General features: G+C 37.0%; 1 protein-coding gene across 1 annotated transcript; it reads right to left on the bottom strand.

Annotated features, from left to right (window-relative positions):
• Nucleotides 1–733: 733 nt before the first annotated feature.
• ZNF148 (zinc finger protein 148) lies at nt 734–15,202 on the bottom strand. The gene is made up of 6 exons (XM_009871454.1): nt 14,873–15,202; nt 13,535–13,660; nt 10,348–10,471; nt 9,578–9,661; nt 3,628–3,746; nt 734–3,260 (listed from the first exon to the last, which is right to left on the bottom strand). The coding sequence occupies exons 1-6, from the start codon at nt 15,200–15,202 to the stop codon at nt 1,668–1,670; spliced, it is 2,376 nt and encodes a 791-aa protein (XP_009869756.1). The 3' UTR covers nt 734–1,667.
• Nucleotides 15,203–16,605: the final 1,403 nt, after the last annotated feature.

Below are 16,605 nucleotides of genomic sequence, written 5' to 3'. Positions count from 1 at the left end.
CCAGCCAGCAACAGTGCTGTAAAAGGATGTATGTAATCCTATTTTTATTTTTTTTTTTTAGAAAACACCATATACATACATACTTACATATATACACGTACATGCGTGTGTGTGTGTGTGTGTGGTTTTCCCTGGTTAATCAGCCTACACTAGGCTTAAACTGCCTTAAACTACCAGACAGTGTCCCTTTAGGGAAGGTGCAATAGAATGAACATACAGTTCAAAAATCTGTAACCTGTTAACTTAACTACACAATAGTTATGCTACTCAAATCTTACCACCTTAAAAATGCACACAGAACTACTTATCGTACCATACTGTATACTTCAAGACAAAGTACTATTAAAAAAACGTATTTGTGGTACAGGGATAAACTTTGTAGTTTATTTATACTGTGAAATGCAACGAAAACTTCTGCTCACTCGCTTATGCTGGAAAAAAGAAATCCTGTTCACTAGCATTATTCAGCGGTTTTGGTTGGTAAAATTGTAATGACTTTCACTAAGCAAACACTAAAAAGGGAATTTGAATGCCCACTTCTTCAGCTTTCAGGGATACTTCAATAAATTTAATGATCTGAATTGTCAAAAATTCTGGACAGAGAATTAAAACGGTTTTTACAGAAGCTAAGAATACCCAATCTCAAGGATATTTAAAAGAATTATTATGAGATGAAAATGATGCAACCGTATCCAACCTAAAAATCTAAAAACGGTTTTATTTTCTGAGAAATTAAAAAATACCAAGTTGACTAAGTGCTCTATGTTAATCATTATGAGTATGTAAGGGCAAGGTACAATTAAGCTTTTAAATCTTGGAATACACAGTTTGTGTAAGCATTATGCAACTGGGAATGTCATCTACAGAGTATTTTAACTAAAACTTCAAAATCTTGGTATCTGCGTATGAAAAAGTCTTTAAAAAGTTACATCTAGATTCAGCTGTACAAAGAAATACACATTACTTCAGGAACGAAGTAAAGGCTTTAGCAGTTAGGCATTTTGCTTAAAAAAGTGTTTAAAGTATTTTAAATTAATTAGACTTTTAAATAGTAGAGTTAGTCTATCAGAATTCATTTTTTCCTCCAAACACAATTCAAAGTATTGCAAAGCAGAAATAAAGGGCACATGGTCTAAAATCATTTTTTGAGAGAGATGGAAGAAAGATTATTTTTCTAGAAAATGCCATCTTTTAAAGCCAGATTTGCCTGGCTTTGGAACTGTTTATTCTGAGTGTTTAGCACATGTTGATTCCCTGCTGAAAAGCAATGACTATGTTGACAAGCTTGGAAATGACAATATGAACAGTATCAGACAATAAACTGTCCTCCCAAAGCATAGAAGGAAACCAGTAAGGAAATAATCATGGGGGAAAGTCTTACCTGGGGATTTTATTTTAAATTTCATAGAAGGTAAAGTATTTTCTGGATTCAAACAAGTGAATAATAAACTGCCTTTGATAGGGGCACCAACAGCAGGCAGTTCCATGACTGATGACTAACCAAAAAAAAATAAAATAAGAAAGAAGCAGTTATTGGTCTTGCTAATATCAGCTTACTTTTGTTTTAACATAGCGCTCTTAAAAGCTGTACAGAACTCAATCTTATACAGAGCAACCCCCTTTCAACAAATGTGTTCTAAAGTGCCAGTATTATTTACAAAGATTTCTTAGCCAAAAGTCTGGCCCGTTGTGGCATCAGGTGAAGAAGTCATCCCAGCTCTGCTATCGTTTACATTCACCAAAGGAAACTCTGGGAAATCAGCACTTGTCCCTGGTCCCCGAAGGTTCACCTGTCCATTGGCAGTGCTAAACTGAGATGATATTCCAGGTCTTGCCCCATGGTACTGAGCTCTAAAGGGCTGCTCAAAGGAGCTAATCTGATATGCTTGATGAACAGGCTGCGCCTCTGCTTTCTTCTGAGAAGTTACTTGATCCAAGAAGTCCTGTGTAGAGGAGGAAGAAGAATGATTTGCTTCGTCACCTGAAAAGGGAAAAGGGTGCTGCGAATCACCAACCATTAGTCCAAAATGAGACTTGTCGGGAGTCGTTCTTAACGGAGAGTTCATTCCCGATCGAAAGCTATTGACGGGTATAGACGTGTAGACCTTCTCCATGGAAGGAAATGCTGGCTGGGTTGTAAGAGTCTGGTTATCAGTCACAAAATTAAGGCTCGGGTTGTTCAAATAGGCATCATTTTGGCTAGTTCTGTCCAAAGCTTGTTGCAAAAACTTTGAATATTCTTGTAACATACTAGCTTTATCCGATGAGGAAGCTTGAGAGCTTGTGCCAACTGTCTCAGACTGGGTGACCTCAGACACTTCTGAAGAATTGATTGATATACTGGAGGTCACCTCAGTGTCAGCCACACTAAAAGATATCTCATGTTGTCCGTTAGCCTTGTGTGAATAATGATCTAACAGAGTTTGCAGTACCTCATCTGGAATGACATTTTTGTCGTGGTTACCTTTAATTTCAACATTCAGTCCCTGTGTGTCTAATATCGAGGCCGTAGCAGTTTCATCGATGACGCTGGCCACAGCTGCCTGTGTTACTGAAGGCTGAGATGCTATGGTACTTACATTCAAGGCATATTCTCTACTGTTATTACTAGATGCTTGCAGATACCGCTTTTTCTTTAAAAACTGCATTGCATCATCGTAATTAGTGCTGCTGTGCACAGGTTTACTGGGCCCTTCCTGTAACGTGTCAACCTGATCAATGTCAGCATTACCTTCAGAGTCCAGTAAACTTTGCTTATCCACGAGATCGAAGGCATACTTTGAAACCTTGTTGTCTTCGTACGTAGATAAAGGTGAAATGGTTTGACTTTGCTCAAGTGGCTGTTTCATACTTCTCTTGCTGTTAACTTTTTTAAGAACGAGCTTAGGAGGGTGTATTTCTCCAGAATTTGCTTCTTCTAAGTGCGTTCCGCTGACCGAAGAATGTGGCATCTCAACAGCATATTCCGCTACCATATATTCGTCTTTTACTTTAGTACTAGAAGTGTACAAAGGCAAATAGTCATTTTTGTCTTTCTTCTGTTCCGACTTATCTGTACTTTCCTTATCCCCCGATTTCATTTTCTCTGTTTTCTGCCTTTTTTTCTTTGGCAAGGAGCTGTCTTTCATAGGCGCAGAGAAACCAGAATCTTCCTCCGATGGCAAGAAGCCAACTTTGGTGGCACTTCTGTTCGGTTTCTTGTCGCGGTTCTCATGGCACATACGTTTATGTTTCAGCACACGATCAGTCCTGGAGAAATACTGCAAAAGATTTGTATTATTATTGTTATTGTTATTATTATTACTATTATTATTATTGGAGAATAAGTATATTAATAGAAAGAAAAGAAACCTTTCGTTCTAACAAATTTACTCGACAATTTTTCCACTTTACTGATTTCCAATGAAGTGTCAAACAACAGGATATAATCAATAAAATCAAGCACAGACAGTGGTGACTCTACTCCACCTGTGCACCAAGACAACCCAACTTAACAAAAAAACATTCATGATGTATTTATCTGTATGTATATGACTACAACACCTGGAGAAAATCCTCTCTGAACTAATTGGGAATTGACTGGTGTTTTCTTTCCCACTTGCAAAAGATTTCACTCAGTCATCTTACCTGCAAACAATATTCACACTGGTAAGGCTTCTCTCCACTGTGAGTTCTTTTATGCCTTTCCATATGATACTTCTGAATAAACCTCATACCACATTCATCACAACGAAATGGCTTTTCACCTGATTAAAAAATACAAACAACATGTAGCAATGTGAATCTAAAAGAAAATAAATCAACTTTCTTCCCTACAATTACCAGGTCAAATACTACATTCTCTATTAGAAGTAATAAAGAGGAGAATTTAGTTTGTTGCTATTGAAAAACAAAACACAGCTTAACTCACATCGCTCCTCTCCCAGTACTCAGTAGCTGATGCTTCAAAATTATTTTAAGCTTTTACACTAAAAAAACCTCAACCACCTTCAAAACTAAATTCTTATCTTCTCTTTCTAATGTAGGTGCAGATACTTGTCTTAAATCTAACAAATGAAGAACTGCAAAGTTCACCTTCCTGAACTGCTGCTACATAATACATTTTATTAGGGCAGACAATTGTGTAAAAATACCTCAGTTCTCTCACCAACTCAGTAACTCAAACTCATCCCTTCTTGAAGAGAATTATGCATTTTCAAGCTTTTAATTTAACATTTTTGTAGGGTGCTCTGTATTTTCCATATTTGTTTCCCTTATCTGTAAGCAGAATTGAAATAACTGACCTGAAGAAAAACTAATCCTACTGTTTTGGTTGGAATCCAATTAATTTTAAAAAATTAAGAAAGTTAAGAAACCTCTGTAGCTGAACTGGTGTCTGCATACTTACAGGTTTTCCTGTTTGGTTGTTTTGTTGGTTTGGTTTGGATTTGTTGGGGGTTTGGGGTGTTTTTTTTTTGGTTTGGTTTTTTACTTTCATGAAATATTTGTTCAGACAATATTCATTGCCCTGAATTCATCTGCAGTTCTCCCATTACACTTTCTCACAAAGAAGCCCTGCAATGATTCTTTCAGAACATGGAGTAATTCTATTTTTATTTCTTTTAACTTTGGCTTTACATCTTCCCTGGGATATTTTTATTTTAAAGGTTTCTCTGACAAAACCTAAAAATTCCAAGTACATTGAAAAGTTCATTTTGGTTTTACAAAAGTTCACTATTATTTATTAGAACTCACCCTGGACAACAGTAATAGTTCCTCTTAATATTTACTATGCAATCTTTTGAACTCACATAGAGATCAGAGATTGTCTTGGCAGCATCTGTCAACATCCTCTTTGTTCTGGATACGGTACTGCACTGATTTTGGGGATATAAACCATCTATCTCTTGTTTCCAGGAATATGCAGGCTACTTCTACTTCTGAGGTAGTTTTATTCTTAGAAAGTAGTTTATTAACTGATTTTATTAAATCATTACTAATAGTTAATTATTAAAATGACAATAAAAAAGTTTCATTATTTAAAATTTGGAGAGTGTGTATTTTGCATTTAGAATATAGCTATTTAACCACATCCTTCTACAAATGAAATACAGTACCTTAAAATGTCAGTATTTATAGAAACTAGAATGGAAAGTATCTCTGTCACCCACACATTTGCTCCTAAGTCTGATCATTAATGCCCAGAGTTTCAACCTTCTTAATTCCACACAATTATTAATTCTTACCTCTCCATGTGGCTTCCCAGCCAATTCCTTTCCTGGATAAAATTATTCCAACTTGTTGTCTCCTAAATCAAATTATCTCCCCTCCCTAAGATCTCTCAGCTTGCATCAGTTCTTTTTCCACAGGCTCACAACCTCAGCATCCCCACTCGTTTTCACATTTAGTCAGACTCTAACTTTCATCACTCCTTGCTTATTAAAAACCACCATAAACTTTTGCTTTTTTTCAGCACCCTACATAAGTTCACACTTAGATATAAACTCCCATATCATCTGTACTATCCTCCCCTCTGGCCTATTTCTGAACCTTCAAACTCCGGTTTCATTCTTCATGTTCTCTTGATTCGTTACGTACCCTTGCTACTACGCTGTTTTACTTTGACCACACCTGTTGAGGTTTTCTGAATCAAATTCCAATCCTTGTCTTCATTTTCAAAGAGGACGATGAGGCAAGACGCTTAAGTTTCATCACTCGATTAATATATGGGAACTCTTCCATTCCCAAATACAACTACTTAATCCTTGTTACTTACTGTTTTCTTTTCCTTTGCTCCACTATTCTGTTCTGTGTTTAAGTTACCCCTTCAAATAACTCTCCTTATGTTGTTTGGAAGTTTGCTTTCACACTATCTTAATTTATTATTTTTTTTTAAGAGGAAGGAGCAGTTGTTTTAGGATGAAAACTATCCTGAGCCTTCCATGAGCCAAACCAAATCAGGGAAGCACAACAGCTCAGTCTTGTTTTAGCTGTGAGCGGCCCTCTGAGGAGCCATCCTGCTGCCCTGGGGAATGCAGAACACTTGGCTGACACACCTCCAGCCTTCTGCCCATTTCTGTAAATCAATGGTCACAGAGTTCCTTCCCCGAGCTGGCTATTTGCTGCCAGAAGACCCTCCCAGCTCCCTATTCCCATTTCCAGACCTAAGCAGGGGTTCTGAGGTTTTTGTGGTCGGTTATTACCACCAGCAGCTATGCTGGAGACTGTGAAAGTACGCACAAAGGCACTGCTGGCCGTGCCTTGCCAGGCAGAAAAGTTTGGAGACACTGCCCTTCAATTACTCAGCACAACACAGAAAACGTTAGAATTCCAGAAAGCTCTGGAAGAAAGGTTATGAAAGGCTTTGTGAAACTGATACCATACTTAATTTTTGCTTTAATCTTCATAAGGAAGATAATGTTAGAAAAAGATTAAAAATTAATATGAAGATATGCTTCCTATAATAATTTCTTCCTAGCAGAAGCCTGAAACTTCAGGTGCCTTCTTCAATTTTATTGTACTTTTCAAACAGGAGCTCTCGCAAGTGGAGATCATTTTTAACCTTTTGCTAATGTAGGGAGAATCCAGGACATATTTTTCTAAACTGTCTTGGCGAATGGGAAAGAATCAGACGTAGGAAAAAAAGTCAAAATCTAAAAATACAATACAAAAATTGTATGAATTATTTACAAAACAGCCCATGTTTTGCGTCTATACTGAAAATTAATAAAACTGAGCAATAGAACTATTTATAAAGTGCACTACAAATGAAGGCTGTAACAATTATAAACCCCCAGTCATTTTAAAATCTAAACAGACAAAATATAAATTATAAAATATCAAAGGTGGCAATAAAAAAGCAGAGTAACTGAATAATAAGGCACTTGAATTGTTAGCCCCAATGTTGCTTTATTTGTTTTTAAATGTAAACTCATTTTTTCTGTTTAAAATGGAAATTAGGGTGGGTTACAGAATTAGGACATATGAATGCATGAGTGGGTAAAGTGTATAGAAACATCTCTCAGCAAAAAAAGCAGACATATCTGAGAAAGAAAAAAAATCATCTTTGTGAGCCTAGTAAACTAAAACCAGGAAAGTATTTGTGTACCAACGACTCTTCCCTCTCTTGGAACCAAAACAATGATTTTTCTGTATCATTAGTGATGAGTCTAGCAGCAGGGTTCTAGCACTGCTGCCCTCCGCTGCATACAACTATTTCTAGTAAGTGAATTTTGTATTAATGCAATGTCTGCTTTTAGATGCAACTATTTAATTATTTACACGGAATAAGGCTGTTCATTGATTGCTTCCTAACTCCCTCATAACATTTCATTTGGAGGAGTGGTTCAGAGAACCAAGTTCAAATCACACTGGAACTAGCTGGAGCACCTGTAAATTCAGGGCTTGCAACAGGCATAAAATGGGGCTTCTAAGTGTTACCACTGTCTTCGATTTGCTTAAAATAAACTGGAAAATTTGATAAACATCTTTAAAGGCAAGAAACATCCTGTTCTTCATCAGTGTTTTGAACACTGCACAAAAGCTTATGCTAAAAGCAGTCCTTTGGAGAGATAAAAATGCAAAATAAGAAGAAAATATTAAGTATCGAATTCATAAGGAACACTTAAAAGAGTATGAACAATCTCCTTTACTTCCATCCAAGTGCAACACAGACCCTCTGCTCACCTTCTAGTGAGAGAAGCAAGCTGCAAATTGAGCTTTTCTGGCCTGAAGAACCCCGTAACACTGCCCAAGCGGCTTTGGCCCGGTAGTGAGCGTCGTCACGCAAAAGTGAAAGCACACACCGGTAGGTACGAGGCCATTTAGCTACACTATAATTGGGCCAAGCCAAAAATCAAGCACTAATCAAATACTTGCTAACTAAAGAGACTTCAAAACCAGCTTTTTCTACTCCAGGAAACTGGGTGTTCTATGCTTTCTCCTAACCACCTGAAAGTTGTCACCCAAGGATAACACCCACAGTTCAACAACTTAAACACAAGCATCATCTTCGGTTGTCTGAGAAACAACCAAACTATACCTCAGGGTGCTGAGAAAGAAGGAAAACATAGTTATCTAAAAAAGTCAGATACGGTTAATTTGTTAAATGGCAACTTTTTTCTCTGCTAAAGAAAGACTAGTATATGTCAGATGTGGCAAAAAACCCGCAACCCCACCACCATCACACACTCCCCACAAAGCTTACATAGAATTCTCACTAAAGCTAGCAACTGAATTTTTTAAAAAAATAATTAAATCCACTTATAAAATATTTGCAGTCAAGTGTTAATTAGCTATATTGCCCGGACTCTCATTTTCAAAGCCACGTACAGGGAATAATTCTCATTTAAAAAAATAAATAAAAAACCCCCACCAAAAAAACCAACCCCACACTTCTGAAAAATGCGGAGACTGCTCTTAAATTTGTGCCTTTTTTTCGGGGGGTGGGCAGATAGCTGGAAGAGAGTGAATGAGCATTCTTTTCAAGAATAGTATCTACACAAAGTGGAGGCAGCATGGTTCACCAATTCAGAGGCAGAGGAAAGACTAGGAGCAGAACAAAGACACCGGACAGAAGAATGGAGGACTCTTCTGTGGCTGACTGGCTGAAGGAAACCTACTTAGTCTGGACTCATGGCAACCTAGGATACAAAAATCCCATGAACAACAGGGCATTTGTGCATGTAACTCCCTGTACACTGCTCTGAAAATTCATTTCATGGAGTTTTTTTTCTCCCTCTCAACTCTTACACATGCACACACTGCACTGCGTGTTAGTAGCTTTCGCATCCATTTAAATGCTACAGCCAAGAAACACTGTGCACATTCACCAGCTCTGCTTTTCTGAAAAAGAGGCTGAGAAATTGGCATCTAGTCCAAAGGGACCATATTACAAAATATTTAAAGAGGGATTGAAAGGCCATGCACCAAAATGCCAAAAACCCAACGAAGCCAAACCTGTTAAAGAATGTGGTTTTGTGTGGTGCAAGAAGATAAAAAAAATAAACATGAATAAACTTTAACTCTCTTTGACTTAAAACTTCAGGTCTTATTTGACCTATATCGCATATTTTTAAACTAAGGCTCTTACTATTAGAACAGTTCTGAATTAAACCTTTCCTCAAAAAAAAGGGCAAAAAGTAAAGCTGATACCAATACCTTTGGGGTTAGGCATTTTGGCTGTTTTAGTCCTGGCACTTTTCCATCAAATTCCAAAATAAATAAATAAATAAATACACTGAGATGTAATTTGGAAGTCCCCGCTGTCTGAATTAACTTGATAAGACAGAAGATAGAACTGCTTAACAAAGCTTGACTTTTGCGAATGCGCAAACTTCAGGATTTGCTCCTCTCAGGTCATTTATTTACTGCTACTTTCAGATTTGCTTACTGGGGTTTGTTTATACTCCCTTTACAGCCAAAGAAAAGTGGAACAAGTTGAAAGCACAAAACTGATTTATTTTTCAAAGTTTTACAACATCTGTTAAAACAAACTGCAACAGGGTTCTGGGCTGCATAGCTAGGACCAGAAACTTTGCCTGAGTGGGGAAACAGTTTTTAAGCACGCCAGTAAAGATACTCAAGGCACTATACTCACCAGTATGAATCTTCTCATGCCTCTGTAGCAGGTACTTCTGTATGAAACGCATGTCGCACTGACTGCACTGAAATGGTTTTTCACCTTGAACAATATAATTCCACATCCATAAGTTAATAACTACACACTGTTGTTTCTGATAACTACTTTTGAGGAATATCAAAATGGCTATTAAAAAAAAAACAAAACAAAAAACCAGCATCTGAGCGAATTCCAAAAATACTCTAACACCAAAAAACACGTTAGCCTTACTAAGTTTCGGAACTGCAGAATTCTTTCCATGATCCTAAGAGTCACATTAAGACTAGCACGGAAGAGTGATCTGAAATGGCTGTAAATTTCCTCATGAGCAAGATCAATCACGATGCTGGCGTAAGACTGCACTGAGGATACTGGCAAGCTATGAGAACGGTAAGTACCTTTGTCACTTCTCCGAACCAGAGAGATACCTCATCAGGCAAATAAGCAGCCGGAGCACATTTTACAAAGGGGTCAATTTTGGCACTTAGGCTACAAGTCAACCCATTACTTTCTGATAAAGAAAGAAAAGAAACCTTGTAAACAGTTAGGTCTTCATTTTATTAAACATATGTTGATTTTTATTTTTTTTTTGGTGTTCTTTTGACACTTTGGTGCATGGAATCTCTAAGCTTAGATGCCAAGTTAGCTACACTCTTAAAAATGAAATTCGCATAGAGCTGAAAACATTTTTAACATAAGGAAACAACTCTTTATATAGTAGAAAAGACAAATTTGAAGTCAAGCAGTACCTGTATGAATGAAGACATGTCTCTGTAAATGGTAGTTGGTTCTAAAGGCAGCATTGCAATGCTCACAAACATGAGATTTGTGGGTTTTCAGACCAAGTGATCCATCCTCATTTATTGTAAGGATCTATTTTAAAAAGAGTAAAATTTGTTCTCACACTACCCTCTAAAGATGTCTTATTAACTACAAAAAAAAACATTAATTTTTTCGATGCAGGAAATTTAAATATTTCAGGTAAAACAATGCTAATTTCTACAAAGCTATGTGTTAGGCTTTTAGTATACATTTCCAATTGCAGTCCAATCCAACTTGTGTCTCGTGTATTAAGAAATATTTCAACAGGACGGAGACAAAAGCAGCTCATGGAAAACCAGCTTAGAGCTCCCCTACTCACAGCTGAGTCACTTTATATGCTACTGTTTACTTTGTCCGTCTGTTGGAAAGGAGGCAAAGTAACCAAAGCACCTCTGGGCACTGAACCATGGATAATCATATTCTAAGGCAAAAATGAAAAGTTATAATCTTTTTTTTTTTCAAATCACAACTGTAAGTGGTTGCTACAAGGTATTAAAACTTATCCAGGATAGTCATATAAATTATCTACATCTCTGTAATACCAATAGTCTAGGAGGCAAGATTAGATTTTAAAAAATACAAAACCCCAAAGCCAAACAACCAAGAAAATAGTATTATTCTTCTCCCCTTTCAAATTTTTCACTCAATAAAGTATTGTTCACTCAGTATACATATTAGAGCATCTGCTTGACAAAATCAACTTGCCACACTCAGTTGCTTTCCTGTCAAGCAAAGCCGCTATTTTCATATATAGGTGAAAAAACTTTAATGAAGGAACTGCACCATATCTATCTTAATCAATAAAACTGACCACAGGTTTTCTGTAATTTGTCAAAAAGAAAAAAACAAACAAACAAAAAATAATACCCAAGCTCTCTACTATCTCTGGCAAGAGAATAAGAAAACCAGTAAACAAATTACATTTCCAAAAACTCTTACTTAACTGGAAACAGAACTATAAAGAGCTTAAGCAACTTGAAATAAAACAGTTTAACCCCTTGTTATTAACAAAAATTAAAAGTCTGCTGGGAAAGCGCATCTACAATTTGATTAGCTACGATGTTTTACGTTTTATGATAATGACAGTGATGAGAAAGCGAGAGTCAATAACTGAAATAGTACCTCTGCAACAGTAGCAAATATTGTAGGATCTACTTAAATAATTTTTAATTCTGCTGCATCAAGACCCAGCAAGAGTGAAAGTCTCGAGCTAACAAATTCTTGTGCATTCACTCTGAAGGACAAGCACATTCATACGTTTGTAAGATTGGTATGTTACAGCCTCAGTAAGTCACAGATAGACATTTATAAAAACACTGTTCTGTAAAAACATACAGCAAATGAAACACTGACTGGTTATTTAAAATAAATTTAAATACATGTTATGTAATGCTTTTCATAAATTCTATTGAAATTCTAAAATAATTGTGCAGAAAGTACAGGTAATTTTACAGTTATTCTAAACCTGGGCTCTTCTGCTGCATCTATCCACTGTACCACCTTTTAAATGCAGAAAGTTAACTTTGTCAGCGCAGTTTTTCTAATAAAAGCAACAAAGAAGCGCGTGTGTCTGTATGTGTGTGTGTGTGCGCGCATGTACCCATGTGCATGTGTGTTTGTGTGCATGGAAAAGGGAAAAGTAGATAGGATTCATAAAAGCTAATGATTTAATTTATATGATGACTAATATAAAATAAAATTTAAAATGTTTCGGTATGTTAATTGACTTCCATTTGTAAAAGTCCCAGCTGCTCTTTGGCTGGAAAATCAACCCCATATTACTCTGGGAATATGAGCTTCAACTGCCGTGGGCTCTCACTTGTGTCAGTCCGTCAGCTTCGTTCTGCCTTTCTACTCTGGCAAGTTCGAAAAAAGGGAAGAGAGACCGTAAAAGAACCTGTTTAACAATTCTCCTGATCATTTTTCAGTCCTTTGTCATCTCAAAAGACTAACACTGACAGGCTGGGAGATAAAAAGGAAGCATGCAAGGACATGTCTGTAGAAAGAGGGACACATGCCTCTCCTACCTTGCCATGCTTCCATGGAAGTGATCTGTGGACGAACCCAACCTAGATCTCCTTTTTTCTATCAAAGGGAGAAGTATCTTGATGCACAGGATTTGGAACTTGCTTCTACACCCAATCTGAAACGATTTCTCCTTTTTCCACAAGTGCTACGGGGGCAACCTAATTTGTCAGTGCTTTGAGGAGGACTGAGGGGTTCCACTCCCAGGCCAACAAAAAGGAGGCTTTGAAGCTTCTCTTGGTCCTAGGGTGAGTTTTCCTTCAATACATACACAGTCTGGACTCATTTCAGAGCAGGTGGATTTTAATGCTGCTGTGTGATAACACATAACAGATTTTTGCCTATCAGAGCTGCCTATATATATTCTATTTTAAGTCTGAAGATTAATACTGATTGGGGCAATTACTAGAAGATATAATGCTGCTACCTCATGAGGTGAAATGATTCTGGTTTTATCTGAAGTGCGTCTCAATAGAAGAAAATTGTTTTCAGACATACAGGGATACATGCTCTTCATGAATGGATCTACAAAACAAATTTTGAAGTAACAAACCAGCAGCTATGGTAAGAATCTTTTGATATAAATAAATACATATATGAAGATGATTATGACCACAGGAATATTCCCTACTGGTAAATTGTTTTATATATATTAGTAAACTTTTTAGAATTTTCAAAACTACCATTTTAGATTTCTTTTTAATAACTTTTCACTACTATGCATGAAGCATATAAAATTATCAGGCTCACAGAAAAGCACAACTATTATTAGATAGATACATAGTAATGATTTATAAATTGTCTACAAAGCTACTGACTCATAATTTTAAAAAAAATATTTGGAGAGAGAACTGCCTGAAGAGACAGATGTTAAAGTATGTCAAGGGTTCATGTTGCTAAAAAGAGTTCAAAGAAAAACACTGTTATATCAGGTTCTGGTTTGGGTCTCTGGTGAACTTCAGAACTGCATCTTCACTGAGCAAACAAACAATTTCCAGCCTAACTACTTTCAAATGCTAATGAAATTAGTCATAGTCAACCAAATCTTCAGGTTCTTTTAATCTTGGTTTTGCCAAATCAATGTCTTACTTTTGCTGGTGAACGCTGTTTTCTTTTCTTCTTTTTCTGCAAATCTACTGGCTCTCGTATTTGTTTTTTGTCTCGTTTCTGTTGTTCAGATGCATCAGTAAAGGTAATTTCTTGCTTTACACTGATCTGTTAAGATACCAAGTGCCAGTTTCAGGTAAGGTTCTCACTACAGAAAAGCAATTTTTCAATTTTAGAAGATGACAAACTGCTGAAACAGAAAACCTTTTCTAAGGGAATTATCTTGTGGCTTCATTCTTTCAGAAATTTAAGTGAAAGTAATAATAAGTCTCTTAAATGAAAAGGGCACAGTTAATTTCAGTGACATTTTGATGGATCCTTTCATTCGTCTCCCAAGGTCTTTCTTCCTTCTGACCTGTGGTGATTTTTGAGATCAGTTCTTATATTAAAATCACTTCCATCTGTAAAACCATTCAGTTTCTCATACCTATTTTGCTTTAATCCATGTTGTTGTCAATGCAAGATTTAACAGAATAGTTTATTATATATTTAAGACAGAAGTATTTTTTAAGGAAAAAAAAAAAAGACCAGCACTAATGAAGGTTTTTTTTTTTTTCAAAAAATATTTCTTGATCTAATGTAAACTTTAATAAAGAGCATGATACTCTTACATTTTCTTCTAACACCTGAACCACCTGTTCTCCAGCTAACAGAGTAGTGTTTTGACAATGCTACCTTTCTGAAGGTTATTCTTCGTGTATAAGGCTATCTGCTTTTAAAGTCCTGGTAATTATGTTTGAACAGTGATGATGTGCTGCATTACAGACAGATGCTCTGTTTGCAAAAGGAAGTCAGCTCTATTCTCTCTGGGAAAGCTGAGGTACGCCTTCTATTAGATATCGAGGAGGGGCATATTTATGGTCATGTATGAAGTGTCACGGTCCAACCTGCAGTGTGAATGCAACTGATAAGCGTCCACATATTTGGAAAATATACAAGATGCTTCCTATAGCAAAAGAAACTAAATAGTGCTATGAACAGCATAAACAGTATGCACCTTTTAATAACGCTATTTATTCTGGTTCGTAGTTACCCTTGAACATTAAATATATTTAAAAGAGCACATTTTAACGCATTAATTCTATGGTAATAGCCTGCTTATAAAGTATTTATAAAGCAGATACTTAAAGATTATACTTAATTGGCAAAATCTACCCTCAGCCAGAGGCAAATGACATTTTCATAAATAGTATCCATTCGTAAATATTTTGATAATCAAAATCCAAACAAGCAATAAATAGGTTCTTGCCAGAGTAGGATTAGACTACCAGATCAAGCTTCCTAGTAATTTCTCCAATATTTCACAAAGAAATTGCTTACAGGGACATTAACAGCATACTGCAGCCCTTGAGGAAGTCTATCTTGCGTATCCATGTCATCATCATTTTTTACCGTCTCCTCATGGACCATGAGTTCATCATGTGAAATCATCTCTTGCTGCCGAAGTTCACTTTCCTGTAACACTTCATCTGTTGCAAGAATTTCTTGGTGCGCCATAGTCCGATCTTGAAGCACTGCCTCTTGCCGTTCTCCCGATACTCCAGACTGGTCAGATACTGCACCCATCCCTACCATAGCCCTGGATGACTGCATTTGGTCTATGCCACCACATTTAAGAAATAATCCTCCCAGCTTGTCTTCAATGTTCATTCTTAAGTGCAATAACCTACAAAGAAAGTTTTAATAGTAAACATCTACAATTGGTGCTCTTGCTTCATTTTTTTTTTTACTTAAAAACATTTTATAAGAGCTCAGTCAGCACTCAACGTACACACACACACACACTCTTAAAATTGAACAAAAGCAAAACGTTGGCTATCTTGGTTCAACACAAAAAGATTCTCCTCTCACACACATGCACATGCACACAAATGAACACTTTCAAATAAAAAGTTTCAAGTCAAAGCATCCTCTGATTACTGGCAAAATTCTGGTAATTAAACAATAACTAATTCCTCCTCATTCCTTAGAAAACTGTGTTTTATTCCTGTGTGCCCTTTTTACTCCGTTCCTGTTTTCCATTTTTACTGTCTTTTACAAATGCCTTTTTCATATTGGTCCTATTTTTACTACTTCCTTGTCTTTTAAGTGCCCTTCCACTGCTGCTACCCCGGGGCATACTGTTGCTGCTGGAACATCTTAACATCCACAAGAGAGAGAAAACTGCACTGCATCAAAAGAAACATGACCTGCAGGTCAAGGGAGATGATTCTCCCCCTCTACTCTGCCCTCCTGAGACCCCACCTGAAGTTCTGTGCTCAGCTCTGGGACCCCCAGTGTAAAAAGTCCTTGGACGTGCTTGAGCGGGTCCAGAGGAGGCCACAATGATGCTCACGGGACTGGAGCACCTTCCCTATGAGGACAGGCTGAGAGAGCCGGGCTCTTCATAGAGAAGGAGAAAAGAAGGCTCTGGGGAGACCTTATTGTAGCTTTTAAATATTTAAAGGGGAGTTATTCTCCTAAGATAAGGACAAACTTTTTAGTAGGGCCTGTTGCTACAGGACAAGGGGTAATGATTTTAAACTAAAAGAGGGGAGATTCAGACTAGATGTAAGGAAGAAACGTTTTACAGTGAGGGTGGTGAACCACTGGAACTGGTCTGGCCAGAGGGGCTGTAGATGCTCCATCCCTGGAAACATTCAAGGTCAGGTTGGATGGGGCTCTGAACAACCTGATCTAGTTGAATATGTCTCTCCTTATTGCAGTGGGGTTGGGCTAGATGACCTTTAAAGTTCCCTTCCAACCCGAATTATTCTATGATTCTATGCAAAAGCAACATTCTGGCTAAAGATATGTGTCAAATGAAGACTACAGAGAGGTCAAATCTGTTTATAAAAAAGGCATTCACTTTCACACCCACTGAGCAGGAGCATTAGTCAGGAAATACGAATTCCAGTCATGAATTGACTTAAGAGTACACAGATAGATATATTCCAACAAGTGGCATGACATTATTAATTATTTTTAACATAGAGCAGCAGGCTTTTATGAAGCTGCAAGCGGCAGCATCTTCTTATTCTACTCATTATCATATATACAAGACAGTCCTAAGA

This window comes from Apaloderma vittatum, unplaced genomic scaffold (assembly GCF_000703405.1).
Source record: "Apaloderma vittatum isolate BGI_N311 unplaced genomic scaffold, ASM70340v1 scaffold23376, whole genome shotgun sequence".
NCBI lineage: Eukaryota > Metazoa > Chordata > Aves > Trogoniformes > Trogonidae > Apaloderma > Apaloderma vittatum.
This window is presented reverse-complemented; position numbering and strand designations above follow the sequence as displayed.